General features: G+C 39.5%; 1 protein-coding gene across 1 annotated transcript; it reads left to right on the top strand.

The window, feature by feature from the left end:
• The first annotated feature begins 8,537 nt into the window (after positions 1-8,537).
• On the top strand, positions 8,538-13,993 carry LOC116729096 (RILP-like protein 1). The gene is made up of 8 exons (XM_032577434.1): positions 8,538-9,027; positions 9,869-10,019; positions 11,147-11,268; positions 11,355-11,630; positions 12,444-12,629; positions 12,954-13,096; positions 13,184-13,282; positions 13,465-13,993. Exons 1-8 carry the CDS (start codon positions 8,752-8,754, stop codon positions 13,556-13,558), a joined length of 1,347 nt encoding a protein of 448 aa, XP_032433325.1. The 5' UTR covers positions 8,538-8,751; the 3' UTR covers positions 13,559-13,993.
• The last annotated feature ends 2,868 nt before the right edge of the window (positions 13,994-16,861 follow it).

Genomic DNA, 16,861 nt, shown 5'->3' on the forward strand with positions numbered 1-16,861 from the left:
ATATTCTATGTAGTTTTCATTCTTCTTGTGGGACTTTACTGTTATCCAAACCTTTGGTAGCTAGCTAAGAAGGGTAAAACTAGATAGGTTTTTTTCATAGGTAAGTGCAGATTTTTTTGCCATTTGGCTGGATGGTGTTCGATGGTGTTCGTCGTAGCCAGTGGCTCATTTCTCTTTGTTATTTAAGTCCTAAATCCCTTTCGTAATGGTCTTACAAAGTCTTAAATTTGACTTGGTGAAAACTTCAGAAATCCCAAAAAGCTGTTTTGATCAATAGTGTGTTTTTTGGGTTTTTTTTTTACAGAAATGATTTATCTTGAAGCTTTTCAGATCGTCAAACAAACGTTGAAATCAGAAAAACATAACCTGACCAAATACAAAAACATATCCAAACCAATCTGCCCTGACTAGTGTCTTTTAAAACCTCATAACTCGGGCGTTATTTGTTTGTGATAACTGGTAATAAGTTGTGTTGCTAAGGAGAGATTTCGGGCCACACTCGATTGAGCAGAGGGTTTAAAGATAAGTGCAAACTTTGAGTAGGCCACTTCAAAAAAACCTACCGTATTTTCTGCACTATAAGGCTCACCTAAAAACCTTCAATTTTCTCAAAAGCCGAAAGTGCGCCTTATAATCCGGTGCGCCTTATATAAGGACCAATATTGAGCCGCAACAGGTCTCGCAACTACGGTAAGCAGCCGCCGACTTCATTTTCCCCCGTAGAAGAAGAAGCGCGCGGTGCATGCTGGGTTTTGTGTAAGGACCCCAAAATGGCTCCTATTAAGAGACACGCTTACAACGCAGAGTTTAAGCTCAAGGCGATCAGTCACGCAGTAGAACACGGGAATAGAGCAGCAGCGAGAGAATTTAACATGAGCAATCAATGGTGCGGAAGTGGATATATATTGTGATTGCACTAACGTTTGATTTACCGTAACAGTATCAGACTGTTTTTTACGTGTTTATTGAATCGAGGAAAAGTTCCCCTCCACTATATGTTATACCTTGCTGTTGTTAAAAGATAAACTGTGTCACGAAAATACCACGACACTTACTTTACCTCGGGGAAAATAATCAAACAGCTGTTTATTAATTTTGGGAATGAACGGAGTTTTCAGAACGCTGGTTTGTAATCTATTAATAAAGTTTGACTGACCTATCTGACTATTTTGTTGACATTCCCTTTAGCGCAGTTCCATCTAATGGATGCATAACGTAACCCCAGCCTCTACTGTAGCGTCTATTCTATGCGCCTTATAATGCAGTGCGCCTTATATATGAAAAAAGTTTTAAAATAGGCCATTCATTGAAGGTGCGCCTTATAGTGCGGAAAATACGGTATTACAAAGAGTGCGCTGAGTCAAACTGTATCGTCGTTATTGGTTTATTAAGGACCAACAAACTCCCAGCGTGGGCTTTATTATAACAATCAGCGTCACCCGGACTACCCAAGCCTGACGCTCTTTTATGATGTCATCACAGGTGGCCATTTGTAGTTTTTAACCATGCGTAACATTAACGCCACAATTCTCTGTATTCTATTTTAGTTTGGAGTTTTAGGACAGACATTTTAGGCTTTTCCCCCTCCCAAATAAAGTTCTTTATCATTTTGTCCAGGGTTTTAAATATAGAGTGTTACAAAGAACATAAGATTGTCGTTAATTTTATTGCCGAGTGCTTTTACACGGACATGCCGGGTTTCACTTTACTGTAAATAAAGTGAAAACAAAACATCAATGCTTAGTATCGCAATATTCAATAAACACAAACTTAAACATAGATTTAGGAGCTAGGCTTGACTTGACTAACTGGTTATACGGCAAAGTTTACTCTTAGAACACTTCGTAATGTAATAAACATCGGCATTAAATTATCACCATGTAGCAAAACACAGCTAGCATTTGGCTATATCAAATTATATATTTATTTGGCGATGTTCTCCACCAGAGCCAAAGCGCTGTGACACAATTACGTTGTGCCGCGTAATGCTGCTGCTTATGTACGTGTGATTATATACACACCTTGATCACCTTAAAGTAATCAAACCTGTCTGGAGTTAATCTGTTGATCCAACCCCGTTTTCTTTTTTTAGTGAGAATGAAATGACCCCATAGATGCATTTCATGCGCTTCGATGCACGGACCAATGCGTTGCACCTTTATGAGACAAAAACTGAAGTAAAGTACTATTTACATTCGAGTGAAGTTTTCACATCCATTTATTTTTATTTTCTTTATTTTGTCTGCGTGTTATGTTGTTGTCTGGTTTGATGCTTCTTGGTCTAAATAACAATGAATGAATAACAATTAATTTTTATAAAATATGGCACTGCACATGCATGAGGCCCCAGAACGACTGTGGCAGTTACTATGCTGCCTAGAAAAATAATAAAGTCAGGTTTTCAACAAAAAGAGAGAGAAAAAGACATGAGAGTCAATTTGTAGCACAGTTTTTTTCCAAGAGTGGTGGGTAGACTCTGTGAGACTATCAATCATTTAGCATAGTTAGCTTAGCTACAGACTATTGTTTGCCTCCATTTCACTAGCATTTAATGAACGAAGGAAAAGAAATTCCAAGATATTCACATATTTAACTTGTCCCTGCACCTTTTACCACATTAACAACAGGTGAGTCAGTCAGCAGCAGCTCCAATCCCAACATAATCTTTGACCCCTGTCCCAGTAAAAAAAACAGGTGAGCGACACTGTGTTCATTTACAAGCTAGTTAGCATCATTCCAGGGAATCTAGGATTTCTCTGTGTCTTTGCTCTTTTTACAATTATGCAGCCAGTCCACAGTGTTAGCTTGGCATTTTTTAACATATTTGTTGAAACTATCATTATGTTGCGAAATTATGGCATGAGAGATAATATGTGAAAAATTTATTTCCTCTTCCTTCTCCCAGTGCTATCTAGAAACAACCAATCAGAGGCATCCATCCATCCATCCAGCCCGCCTCACGGTAGATGCTGCGCCGATCCGCCTGTCGATCTCCTGTTCCCTTCTTCCCTCATTCGTGAACAAGATCCCGGAGTTCACTGCCCCAAGTGAACTCCTCCACTTGGGGCAGGACAACCCCCCCGACCCGGAGAAGGCACTCTACCTTTTTCCGGCTCAAGACCATGGCCCCCTATAATTGGAGCACACCCTCTGGTCCCCCTTTTTGAACAGGGGGACCACCACCCCAATCTGCCAATCCAAAGGAACTGTCGCCGATGTCCATGCGATATTGCAGAGTCGCGTCAGCCAACACAACCCCACAACATCCAGAACCTTAAGGAACTCCCAACCCAGAGTCCCCAGGCTCAGCTTCCTTAATGGAAGGCATGTTGGTGGGATTGAGGAGGTCTTCGAAGTATTCTGCCGCCTGGAGGCATGGAACACGGTCCACTCAGACTCGATGTCCCCCACCTCCCCCGGGACGTCTTCGAAGTTCTGCCGGAGATGGGAGTTAAAGCTCCGCCTCACAGGGGATTCCGCCAGACGTTCCCAGCAGACCCTCACAACACGTTTGGGCCTGCCAGGTCTGACCGGCATCCTCCCCCTCCACCGGAGCCAACTCACCACCAGGTAGTGGTCAGTGGACAGCTCCGCACCTCTCTTCACCCGAGTGTCCAAGACATGCGGCCGCAGAAATGACGACAAAGTCTATCATCAAACTGCGGCCTAGGGTGTCCTGGTGCCAAGTGCACATATGGACACCCTTATGCCTGAACATGGTGTTCGTTATGGACAATCCGTGACGAGCACGGAAGTCCAGCAACAGAACACCGCTCGAGTTCAGATCGGGGGGACCGTTCCTCCCAACCACGCCCCTCCAGGTCTCGCTGTCATTGCCCACGTGAGACAATGACGTGCTCAATGACGTCATTGTGATCGCCCAGAGGCAGTCAAGCATAAACAACCACATCCTTTTACATTTTTGCTCTTCCAAATGAACTGATTTGAAGAGGCGGTAGATAAACAATTTTTCGGGGTTTCTTCATAGACTTTGGGTCTGAGTCCTCAGATTTCAGTTCGATATTTTTTGACTGAATGGGTGGAAATCTGTTTTTCTTTGATAATGAGATGTCTTTAAGTTTATTTTTCAACTCTTCGTTGGTGGCATTTTGCAGTTTTATTCTTGCTACATATGCACTAATCTCGGCTTCTTGGGCTTTTATCTGTCTTCTAAGAGTTTTAAATTTGGTCTGACTCACATGCACTTCATGCAATGCATCTTCTGGCAGATAGTCTAACTTAGATTTGAGATTCTTCACCACATGATGCAGCTTCTGCTCCTCAAGCTTGAGATCCTTAATTTCTGTCTCTTTCTCTTCCAATTTTTTGGACAATCTGCGGTTCTCAATGCGATACATTTTTAGTTTTTCCGTTTTCCTGTCGGTGTCTGGGAGAAGTATAATATCTCCTCTCTCTTCATCTAGCCCTAACCTTTGCACCTTAGAATAAGTTGCTCTAACCACTTTAAATTTCTGAGCATTCTCATGGTGTCGCAGAACTTCCTTAGTTAGCTCTATAATCTTACAATCCTGTTCGCGAATTAAATCAGCCTGTATTCCAATTTTTCTCTCATTAGAGTGAAGTGCTTCTGTGGCTCTTCTGTTTTTTGTCACATAGTCTTCTCTCTGCATCTTCAGTTTCGTCAAATCCTCCTGTGTACGCTGGAGGTCTTTTTCAAATTTTATTTTTCTTTCCTTTGCGATCTGAATTGTTTCAGCCATCCTTATCTTCATCTGCTCCACTTGATTCTTCAGAAACTGATTCTCTTGCTGTGACTTTTCCAGGAGTGTCTGGGTTTCAACAACCTCTTTCTCAAGACTCGCTGTAGAAATGTCCAGTTTGTGGGTTTTTTTCTGCAGGATTGCTCTTTCTGTGTGTGCATTTTCAAATTTCTCCTGGAGGTTTTGGTATTGCAAATCTTGTTTTGACAACTTCATCTCAAAATCGTACAAAGACTTGTGTAGTGACCTGACTTCTTTTCTTAAACTCAAATTTTCTTCATCCATGTACTTGACCCGCTTCAGTGATGATTCTTCATTCTGTCGATTTCTTTTCGCCTCAAGTTCTATTTCTTGGGTAACTTTGTGTTGTTTCTGAATCTCTTCTTTTAGAGCATCGATTGCCTTATGCTTTGCATCCAAATCGAACTTAAGATTGCCAATCGTTTTCAATTTCGTTCTCATGAGATCTAACTGCTTTTTAAGCTCGACTTTAAGGGCCTCTGATTCATTTCTAAATGTGGTTGCTTTCTGGTTAGACATGTCTAACTGTACTTTCACTCTTTGGTTTTCATCTGTAAGCTCCCTCACCTGTTTTTCTGCGGCCAGCGCTCGTTCTTTGAACCCCTTCAGTGTTGCTACTGTATCATCCAGATGGTACCCCCGTGTGGTTTCAGTCCTGAGAGCATATGTCTTCTCTGCAAGACATCGTTCCGTGTATTTTACCTGACTTTCAAGTTCCTGAATTCTAGTTTCACTTTCCTGAAGTTTAGTCAAAATCCCTTTATGATTGCTAGAAAGTTTAAAATGTTTAACCTCTAACTGTTTAAGTTCCTTCTTCTGCTTACTTACATTGTCCAGCTGTGTCTGTAAATCTTTCTCAATACTTTGAATTCTCTCCCTGGACACAGAACTTTCTCCTCGCTTGATCTCTTCCAGTATGGAAGGCCGCGTTGTCTCTCTAGCTCTTCCACTATCATTTTTCAGGGCTTTCTTATGGGACCGTGGATCATTCTCAGTTAATTGATCCGACCTGCCCTTGGTCCGCGAATCTTGCGATGAACGTTTCACTTCCTTCTTCTGCTTACTTACATTGTCCAGCTGTAAATCTTTCTCAATACTTTGAATTCTCTCCCTGGACACAGAACTTTCTCCTCGCTTGATCTCTTCCAGTATGGAAGGCCGCGTTGTCTCTCTAGCTCTTCCACTATCATTTTTCAGGGCTTTCTTATGGGACCGTGGATCATTCTCAGTTAATTGATCCGACCTGGCCTTGGTCCGCGAATCTTGCGATGAACGTTTCATTTCCTTCTTATGTTTGGATAGCAATCGCTTTATGTCTCCTACTCACAGAAAGTAACCTTACCTTGGAACTCTTGGAACACAATGACTGTGACCGGGACTTTGACGGAGTCAAAGCCTCTCACTATGACATCACTATGTCATGATCTTTGTGCTCATGACATCACAGCAGTACCCTAAACAATGAGAGTATATCTCACTTGAAAAGTCCATAAAAAAATAAAAGAAAACCCTGACAAAAGTCCACTTGGCCTGATTTGTCCCCAAATGCAGGAAGCCCAACCAAACACTGTGCACAGCAAAAAGCCCAGTGTTGATTTAACTCCCACAGAGGTGATTTTTATGGAGCCCTCTGAGAGACATGGGGAAAGAAATGTTCTTTTACGTTCCCTCGCAGTACTGTACTGATCAGTTAATGCGGCATAATTGAATACTGTAAGCCTTTCTTACGATGGCTGCCGTACTTTCTGCTTTAATATAAGGTTATCATCAGGTTTTTCCATGAATGTTAATATCTCTTTGTGAAATATCTGAAGTTTTATATCTTTTTCTTTAGGATAGAAAGGCACCTCAAACCTATGATATAAACAGAAACTTTCCATAAGTAGGAAAGAAATAAAAATACATCCTAATTTGGACTATTTCTGAGTTATTAAGTCATCTGACAGTTTTGATTGTGTCTCTGTGGTGTTCGTAGTCTGAATGGTTTAAAGGGCCGTTTTCATGTTCAGTTCCATCTCAACCTTAACAGACATAAACATGCAGTGAATAAATCGACTTTCAATCAGTTTTTTGCAGCAGAGTTAATAATAATAAACACGTTTTCACTGAGGCTCTGTAAGAGCCATATGAATGAAATAAGTAATTATTGATATGACAGTAGCAGCGACTTTGACACCTGGGTGGTGGGTGTGTCGATGTGGGCGTGACGTCACCAAGTATGAATGGGAAGGTCACTGGCCTGCTGGCTTTGTGTGTATGAGGAAGCGGTGAGCGGGGCGGTCAGTCCTTGCAAAGTTTGGAGTATGATGATCAAAATGGAATAAATCGATAATTGTGACAGAACAAAGAAATGGTTTGGAGTTGATTGATACACGGACAGATGAGATTCCCATTGGTTTGTCGTGTTTTATAATAATAAAACATGTTTATTATTATTATTAAGTCTTTGGTGCAAAAAACTGATTGAAAGTCGATTTATTCACTGCATGTTTATGTCTGTTAAGGTTGAGATGGAACCGAACATGAAAACGGCCCTTTAAACCATTCAGACAACCAGCATAACAGAGACACAATCAAAACTGTCAGATGAATTATTACCCCGCGATAATAACTCAGAAAAAGTCCAAATTACGATGTATTTTTATTTCTTTCCTACTTACGGAAAAATTCAATATGGCTTCGGTGACGAGAAACAAACTGTTCATTTGCAGCTTAGAGTCACAATGAATCACCGCAAACATTAAAAGCACATAAATGTTCTGAGTGAATTCATTTAAAAAAAAAAAAATACATTTTACAAACTTGGGAAGCTTTTGGGGGTATAGTTTAGTAAAACGTTTTAGCGGAAATATGCTTAAAAAAATCAATATAAACTTTATAAACAAAAATATAAAAAACTGCATTCCATAAATTCGAATATGCTTCGTTGAGGCTTGTTTGTCAGATTAAAAGTAAAAATAAGAAAAAAGTAGAAGTCTATATTTCTGTATTAAAACGTTTTTTTTTTATTGGTCTGATGTTCACATTTTTGGGTTTTCATTAGCTTAAGTTGAAAATCATAAATAACAAAAATGGCTTGAAAATAGCCCATGTGGAATTAACCTAAATAACGTATTTCACTTAGTGAGTTGGATTACTGAAATAAACTTTTGCGTCTGGAGGACGTATTTGTTGGGCTTCCATAAAGTAGGCCTATCTATAAAAAAAAATTTCTTTTGGATATGTGCTCTTTATTTCTTTATTTTGTTTTTAGTCTGCTATAAACAAATCCTTTAATCATTATATTTGACTGACTGGATGATTTAATACTTTTTATAAATGGTAATTTTTGCGTACTGCACGCGAAATCATCCGCATGTGATGGATGGACATGGAAGGTTACATATCCACGTCTTGACATGCGCAGTAGTGCTTTGTATATAGTTTTGAAGGAGGAATGGTGTCTTCAAAAGCGGTTGGAAAAACGATAACTTCTATAAAGTACACAGCGCTTGTGATCGAGAATGCACACACTGTTATCACCTTTAATATATTGTAGTTTGATGTTTTATTATGTTGTTTATAGTAATACTAATCCACTGTTTCCTTGTGAAGTGGGTGTTTTTTAAATTAAATTATTACTTGCACAAACAGAACTTCGCCGTTTAGCTTGATTGAATAAGAAGAGTCATAAAATATATGCAAATTCACTTTATCCATTGACTTATTTTTGAATTGAGAAGGCGTTTAAGTTTGTACCGCTGAACTTTGATAGGTGGAATCTTAAATTTCCGAGTTTTCGGTTTGACCCGAAGGCAGCATCAGTGGCAGCGCAGCGCCGCAGACGTTGGTCAGGTTTAAACTGTCAACAAACTCCAACAAGTTCCCTCGGCGTTCAAACACGCTTCAGCGTGCTTCCGTAAACCCCGTAAACTTACCGTGAGCCTGTTGAATGCTTTTAAAGTTAGCAGAGATATGCTGGATTTCGAGGGTGTAATTAAAGAACCAGCGACAGACAGAGACCCACGTTATGTCAGCGCTGGACAGACCCGCGGCGGAGCTCACCGTCACGGATGTGTACGACATAGCGGCGGCGCTCGGCCAGGAGTTTGAGCGGGTCATAGACAAGTTCGGGTGCGAGTGCCTGGTTGGGGTGGTTCCCCGAGTGGTGCGGGTTCTGGAGTTTCTGGAGGCACTTGTGGGCCGCGGAGCAGCTGGACAGGAGGCAGAGGAGCTGCGCCGGGAGCTGGACAGGCTGCAGCGGGAGCGGAGCGACAGATACGAGCAGGAGAAGAAGCACCAGAAGGTCAGTCAGTGCAGGGACTCCGCATCGACTGGAGCCTGACTGGACGTGTGAATTTTCTGCAGAAATAGAGCAACCTAAATCTCTATATCTCTATTTTAATTACTTCTCACTTCACAATTATAAGTTATTTTAATTACTTATAATTACTTATAATTGTAATTTTAATTACTTCACAATTATAAGTTATTTTAATTACTTAAAATAACTTATAATTGTGAAGTGAAAAGGAAACAATATCATCAATTTAATGTTTTTTGTTTGTTGATTTTTTTAATTTTATTTATTTATTTATTTTTTTTTTTACAAAATGAAAACCTGATAAGCTCGACATCTATTAATATACAGCCCCCAGGAATCAACTCACTCTTGCTCTCCTTAATGCTGTAAGTGTTTTTCAGGCATGTCCAGCTTGAATTGAACGTTTGGGTACTGATCTTTGTTCATAATTATTGCAAGTAGCTATTGCCCTGTTAAATTTAACTAAGAGCGTTTTTGAACATAAATTTAATTTTGGACTTTGACTGGATACAAGTTGAAACTAAACCATTCAACTCTGGCCACAGTTCAGTGTACTAACCTCAATGGCCTGTATTTAACTTCATTCATATTCACAATAACTCTGATGGGCACTTTTGCCTCTGGTGAAGAAAAGCATCCCCACCTCATGATGAAACTTTTACACATATAATCTGCTGTTTGATAAATGTTCACATTTTCATTTAAACAAAGATGGGACGTTTGTTTTACTTCTGACTTGGATTCAGATCCTGCTCTGAAGAAAGGCAGCAAACCAAAGCCATGCTAAACAAATTCATTCAGCTGTCATATTGTATGTGCTCAGGAATTGGAGCAGGTGGAAGATGTATGGAGGGGAGAAGTCCAGGACCTGCTGTCTCAAATTACTCAGCTTCAGGTAGAGAACAAGAGGCTGTTGGTGAGTCTCTCACTGAAAGAGTCCCCCTTCACGGAGGAGGACCTACAGAAACACGAAGGTGTGTGCGTCTTTCTGATTGATTATTACAATGTTGTAATCGGTGCAGAGAAAACGCAGTTCATTATGTTCATGCAAATACAAAAATAATATTAGATATCAGCTCAAATTCCCTGCTGTTAATCACTCAGGCGTAAAAGCCCAATAAACTCAAAGGATGAACCAATGTCGCATCTACGCTTTAAAGACAACTCAGCATAGAACCTGTTAAACTGGATCCTTAGGAACTTTATTACAAACATCCCGCTACAAAAAATGGCTTCTTACTATTTTTTTGTTGAATATATGAAAAATACCATTGCACAGCTTGACTGACGGAAAATAGGATTTAACACCAACAGGGGGAACAAATTTAACTAAGCCTTGGTATACAACAAAAATGTGATGCATCTCTTGGGACATTTTTATTTTCTTTATCTTGAAAACACAATTTTTACACACAGTTTGTGTGTTTAAGGTAGGTTTTTTTTTGACTCAGCCTTTTATTTGCTCTCAATTTGTCCACTTTTCTGTCACAACACTACACAATTTAGTGTTACGGTAAGGTTAAAAAAGTAAACTGAAAATTAGCGAAGAAGCAAAAAGTTAGAAAAAGACTTTTAAAAAGTCTTCGGAAAGCTACATAAAAATACACATTTATAAGTTGACCTCAAAGTAGGTCAGTCGGGAGCTTGGGAAGGAGACTATTTTTGAAGCAGACCAAAATATATCTCTTGTGTGAGACTCTTAGTGAGTGCAGCTGTACTTACAGTCTGAGCTGCAGCCTTCTCACAAACTCACACACTCACTAATGGATTTGTGCACTTCAATAAATTAGTTCGGCATGACTAGATTACTGTACCCGCTGATGCATTAGTTTTCTTAATGGTGTATGAAATGATATCATTGTACGAGAAAATCTAAGCAAGCCTTAAATAGATCGGATATTAAAAATGGAAATAAGCATTTTAGCATCTTATAAGGTTTGCTGTTCTTTTTTGCTTGCATGAAAATAAGCGTTTGGAAGTTTGTCTCTACTTGAACATTACATGCTGTCTATCCGATAACACAATTGTAAAAAATAAGAGATTTTTCTGTGGGGATTTATTGTTGTGGCTCTCATATCACTGATGACGTTTTCCTTATTAGCACAAACGTCTGAGAAAGAAACCCAAGTGATACAGAAGCTAAAAGACTTGGTGGATAAACAGAGAGACGAAATCCGTGCAAAAGACCACGAGCTAACGCTAAGAAACGAAGATGTTGAAGCGGTGAGGATTTGATCTGTAATCAAAACATGTCAACGCCATCTTTGATATGAAATAAAGTGGCTTTAATTTAACTCTCTCAAAAATAGCTCCAGCTGCAGCAGCATCGGCTCATCAGAGTCAACCAGGACCTTCTTCATAGGACCGGACTGATGGAGGCTCAGGGCAAGACGCTGATCCAGCAGAGAGCTGAGCTGGAGGCCTCTGCCCAGGCACAGCAGCAGGAGTACGCAGCGCTGCAGATGGAGGTCAGGAGACTGACAAAGGAGCTCCAGGAGAAGGAACTAGAAAGAGAACTTCTAGAGATAGAATCCCCTCTGGGAACAAGATCTGAGAACTCTTCACCAACATCGGCACCAATGACGGTAAGAAGCATGTCGGACTGTTTGTGATACACTAAGATAAAATAACATCTAGTAACTGTAAAGAGGGAGGAAAAATGTAAACAATTTTCTAAATCATTTCCTACTCACTTAAGGTCCACTTAAACTAACAGACCAGGCAAAAAATGGAGAAGCATCCAATAGGTCCATAGCAACTCAGGAGGAGCTGCACAGATCTGCTACTCACAACATAAAAAGTACAGAACAGAGTGGGAAAAGATTCTTTAGTCAAATGAAACCAAAATTGCACTTACTGACCTACATGCAAAACACCATGGGGAGGAAAACATGTACAGCACATTACCCTGGACACATCACAACAGTGAAACATGGTGGTGGCAGCATTATACTGTGGGGAAGCATTTCTTCAGCAGGGAAAAGAAAACAAATCAAAGCTGAATGTGTGCTGAGTGGCCCAGTCAAAGTCTAGATCTAAATGCAATTGAGAATCTGTAGCAACTTTTGAAAACTGCAGTTCAGACGTCTACACTCTACAATCAGCTTGAGCTTTGGCACAAAGAAGAATGAACAAAATTTCAGTCACTCGATGAGCAAGACTGGCTGAAGTAAAACACCATCAGACATGCAGTTTGCAGCAACAGGTGGTTCTACAAAACACTGTTTCTATTTAAAATCATGCACCATCTTCCTACCACTCCGCTACTTTGTGTTAGCCTGTCACATAAAATACGATCAAAATACGTGAAGGTTTGTGGTTGAAATGAGACCAAATGTGAAAACATCCACTGTATTTTGCGAAGTGCTGTAATTGGCTGTTCTTTGTCCCACATCCAGGCTGCAGAAACCATTCTTTCTGACTCTGTCAAACCACGTTCTGTGTGGGTGGAGTGTGGAGGGGATCCTGGCTTCATGGCAAAGTGCCTCGAGTGTGACAAGAGCCTCTCACTTCTGTTAATAACAGCAAATGGAAAGAATGAGGGAGACCTTACTAAAGGAGAAAACACTGCAGCACATGTTCTGGTAAGAGCTTGTTTCAATAAACTGCATGCTGTTGATAGAAATAATTTCTACATCTCTGTCATTGAATATAGCATATTATCATTTTAAAATGCTTATTTTGCAACAGTTTTACTCATTTATTGCTAATGAGTTGTCTCAAGTTACCTTTTCCGCCACTAGCTTTCAGCAACATAGGCCTTCTTTTAAGCATAGCAAATCATTTGCCATCACTGTGACAACCAGGTTATCATTTTTCCTGCTTGGCTGCCCAGAGACCCACTCAGCCACCAGCTTTGTTACTGCTGTTGACGCAAGAGAACCGCTGAATATGTGTTTTTACTGCAGACACAGTCAGCTGCTGCAGAGTCTGAGGATGAGGCAGACAAACCTCGTTTCACCTTGCAGGAGCTGCAGGATGTCCTGCAGGAGAAGAATGAACTCAAAGCCCAGGTGTTCATGCTCCAGGAAGAGTTGGCATATTACAAAAGGTAGGATTTGATTTGAATTCTCTCACTCTGGCTTCTGTTAAAAAGGCATTGGCACTGAAATGTAATGAAACTTCCATTTTACTTCAGTGAGGACTTGGAAGATGACACCAATCCTAGTGTCTCTGCCACAAATACCCCATCACAGCTAACTTCAGCCGATCAGCCTGAATCAGGAATAAGACGGCTGTAAGTAAAGAGATCAGTACCTGATCCTAGGTTTTTAATGCCCATTTTTGCTTCTAATATCAACAAAGGCATTTGCAATAAATAGTAACACAGCCATAAAAACTCACTGAAACTCTTTCAATGTATTATTGTGTTTTCTTTCCAACACTCCTCAACCTTTTGTCCATTTTCTATCTGGACAGGATCTTCACTGCCATAATGCCAATGGTGGCTGCCGGTTTAATCACAGATGATCCCACGTTGTTGCCAATAAGAAGACTTGTTTCCTTTGTATGACTTGTCATTTAAAGGAAATGCTCATCTTGACACAAAGAACTGATTTAACAGCAGAAATGATTCTAAACTAATCCTGTTGTGTTCATACTAGACATGGACCGATTAGAGAATCTTGTTGTATTATAGTAATAATCAAGCACAATCAGAAATGTCAGCGATATTATGATTGCTCTGATTTTAAACAGAAAAGTAATAAGTATTACTACTGTTGTTTAAGCAATATAGCCAGCTAGGCAGTTCCCTAACCTGAGAGAAAAAGATAATGCAAGCTAATATTATTGCACCGCCTATGGCGGTGCACTAACTTGACGGGGGTATTGAAGCTTTAATTTTGAAATTTTCAGTAAGCTTCGTATCAAATGGCCACACCAATCCAATGTGTACCAGTGCTTTGGAGAAACCAGTCACATAAAGCCAAAAAGAGCATTTACATGATGTAGAAATTGTCAAGGCTTTTATTTTGAAATGTTCAGTAGGCTTCATTTCAAAAGGCGAAACTAATCCCATGTGTAACAGTGATTGGGTTAAATCAGTTCTATAATGCCCAAAACACGAGCAGTTCTAAAGGCCAGCTCAGTCCTCCTCTGTAGTAACTGACAGTTCCGCCATGTTGTAGTTCTGACTAGTAGTTCTAGCCTGATATTGAGGCTTTTATTTTGAAAAAAAACCCATAAGCTTCATATTAAATGGCCACACTAATCCAATGTCTAACAGTGTTTGGGTTAAATCTGTTATTTACTGGCCAAAACAGCCAGTAGTTCTAAATGGCAGCTCAGCCCTCTGTTTTAACTGAGTGTTAATTAGAACTACAGTGATGCGTATTTGTAGTCCTAACCAGCAGCCAATCTCCTCTTGTGTTCCGTTGCTATGGTTATCAATCTTCTGCTAACGGTCATGTGTGAGACAGAGAGGTGGAGAAATAATTGGGGCCTGCCCATAGCAATGCATAAGGAGAGTAGTGACTGTCTTGCATATATACGTATGTATGTATACATACACATATATGTGTATGTATACATACACATATATACTGTATGTATGTATATATATATAACAAGAGTACGTACGTACGTACACATATATATATACTGTATATATACTGTATATGTGTGTGTATGTATTGTGTGTATGTACGTACGTACCCTTGTTATAAAGGCTGAGCCAAGAAAATGTATGTCTGTATCAAACAAGTAGCCCTTCGTGTTACTCTGGACCCAGTGAAGTATCTCCCAGTCTCTAAAAGGTTGGTGACCCCTGATCTAAGGAATCTGGGTGAATGGGAAAACAACTGTATACTTTAAACTTCTACTTTAATAATTCTGTCTTTTCCACTTTTCATTCTCTAATGTCTCCTCCCACTTAGTTAATTAAGAAAACAGAGAAATAAATATATGGTAAACTGCTCTGATATTCCATAAGTAAACATGCTCTGATCTGCATCCAGAAGAGCTTAGAAAGTTCTCAATTAACTACTGTTCTATTGTCTTTGTCTGCAAAGAAAATATCATAAAGCATAACTTATTTTAAATACTTTATGTGAATAGCTGCACATTTAATATGCATGTCTTAAAAGTCTTAACTGTGACATTTGTAAAGCATTGCTTGAGGAAACAATGATAGTTCCCCTCTCTGCTGTAGCTATCCCCAAAGCGTTATGGTACCAGCGACCCCCCAAGTTTCCTTTTCAATAATTAAAAAATCCAGGGTGGCACCCAATACCTCAGCGTTCCCGATTCATACATGTGAATAAAAACACGCCCAACTCTCTGGAATATGTTTGGTTTTGGCGTTTCTTCCTCCTGGGTTTCATCTATTTGTGGCTCATCCTTGGTTTTTTCCACCCTGGATTTTATTCTGTCCATCTTGATTTTAAGAGTCACAGTTTCCTTATTCAGTTCCTCGTTCTCCCTTTCAAGCCACAGCAGTTTTTTGGACTTTTCTTTTAAAGAATCTTCCACATCTTTTTTCGCCGTTCTAGTATGAAATTTAATCGTAGCATGTTACAGTAATCACATTGCATTTTTTAAATTGTTGTCCTCGCTTCCTCCAATTTCAAATTAATTTTAGTAATTTGCTTTTTATAGTACACATTTGAATTTATGAAGTATGTTATTTTCTACCTGCCAATTTGTTGGGTCATCATCTGTGCTGTTCAGTCTCTCCAGTTTCCCCTTCAGACTCTCCACTGTTTTCTGAAGCTGCTCATTAAGTAAGAATCTTCCCATAACAGCATAAATTGTGCTTCTATGTTGTTGTGGATAAAGTCACATGTATCGCTAGCTAAGGCTAGGCGCCTGACTACAAATATGGTAATAGGCAGTCAGAAAGGTTCGGCTGAGGAGCCCGAGTGTGAATAAAACACCAAGAGACAGGTAGTAAGTTTAAGTTATTGTATTCAAACTTATATTTTTGCATATACAGTATTTAGGGAGGTATTCAATAATAATAATAATAATATTGTCCAATAAGTATAAACAATAAACACAGTAAGAAAACAACAATAACAAAAATTAAACTAGAAAATTCCTGAAGAAATTTAACCGGGGCCTGCCAAAGTGTGCCCGTCGCTTTGGACCCAGCGTTCTGAGGCTAAAAATTAGCATCAATGCTAAAGAAAGCTGCAATGTAATCAATACCATGAGGAGAATCACAAGAATGTTGACTAACATAGCATTACACCATTCAGTATGATGAAGTAAGTGTATCAGCTAACATTAGCCAAAATGCTAATGTTAGCCTGAATGCTGTCAGTAGCATGTGGGGCATCACTAGCATGTTGTCTATACTTGACTTACTCCATTCATAATACTGAACATGGCTAATAAGTCAGAAAAATAGCTAATAGCTTATTGAAACTAAAAGGCTAATGCTTTTTCTCTCAGGTTCCCTAACCTGAGAGAAAAAGATAATACAGAATACTATTATTCTGCATTATCAGAAGCAGTTAGAAGATAGTTATCAGTTATCTGCATTATCACTGCTCTCCTTATGCATTGCTAGTGGGCAGGCCCCAAAGAGGAATGACAAAAAATATTCCTACATTTGAAACTATGAGTTTTTAAAATCTCTGGATGCCTTGATGTTGATAACCAGCCCCTGCCTAGTTCATGCATTTACATCAATGTGAATTAACGGGTCTGTTTTTATATGTTTTACTTATAGGCCAGTCTGGCAAGAGCTTTAAATGAATCCAAATAGTCCAAATACAGGACAACTGAGAAGTTCTTTGAAAATAATGAGAATTAATGAATAGGGTTTTTTTTTTGTTTTGTTTTTTTTTCTTTTTTAGCTTTGCAGCATCAT

Source organism: Xiphophorus hellerii, chromosome 12, assembly GCF_003331165.1.
Source record: "Xiphophorus hellerii strain 12219 chromosome 12, Xiphophorus_hellerii-4.1, whole genome shotgun sequence".
Classification (NCBI taxonomy): domain Eukaryota; kingdom Metazoa; phylum Chordata; class Actinopteri; order Cyprinodontiformes; family Poeciliidae; genus Xiphophorus; species Xiphophorus hellerii.

What these genes read in the sequence shown, in the direction of transcription:
- LOC116729096 (XM_032577434.1), top strand. Translation starts at nt 8,752, where the DNA reads ATGTCAGCGCTGGACAGACCCGCGGCGGAGCTCACCGTCACGGATGTG. An exon ending in AGGAGAAGAAGCACCAGAAG is followed by an intron (nt 9,028 to 9,868) that starts GTCAGTCAGTGC and finishes GTATGTGCTCAG; the next exon opens with GAATTGGAGCAGGTGGAAGA. An exon ending in GAGTTGGCATATTACAAAAG is followed by an intron (nt 13,097 to 13,183) that starts GTAGGATTTGAT and finishes ATTTTACTTCAG; the next exon opens with TGAGGACTTGGAAGATGACA.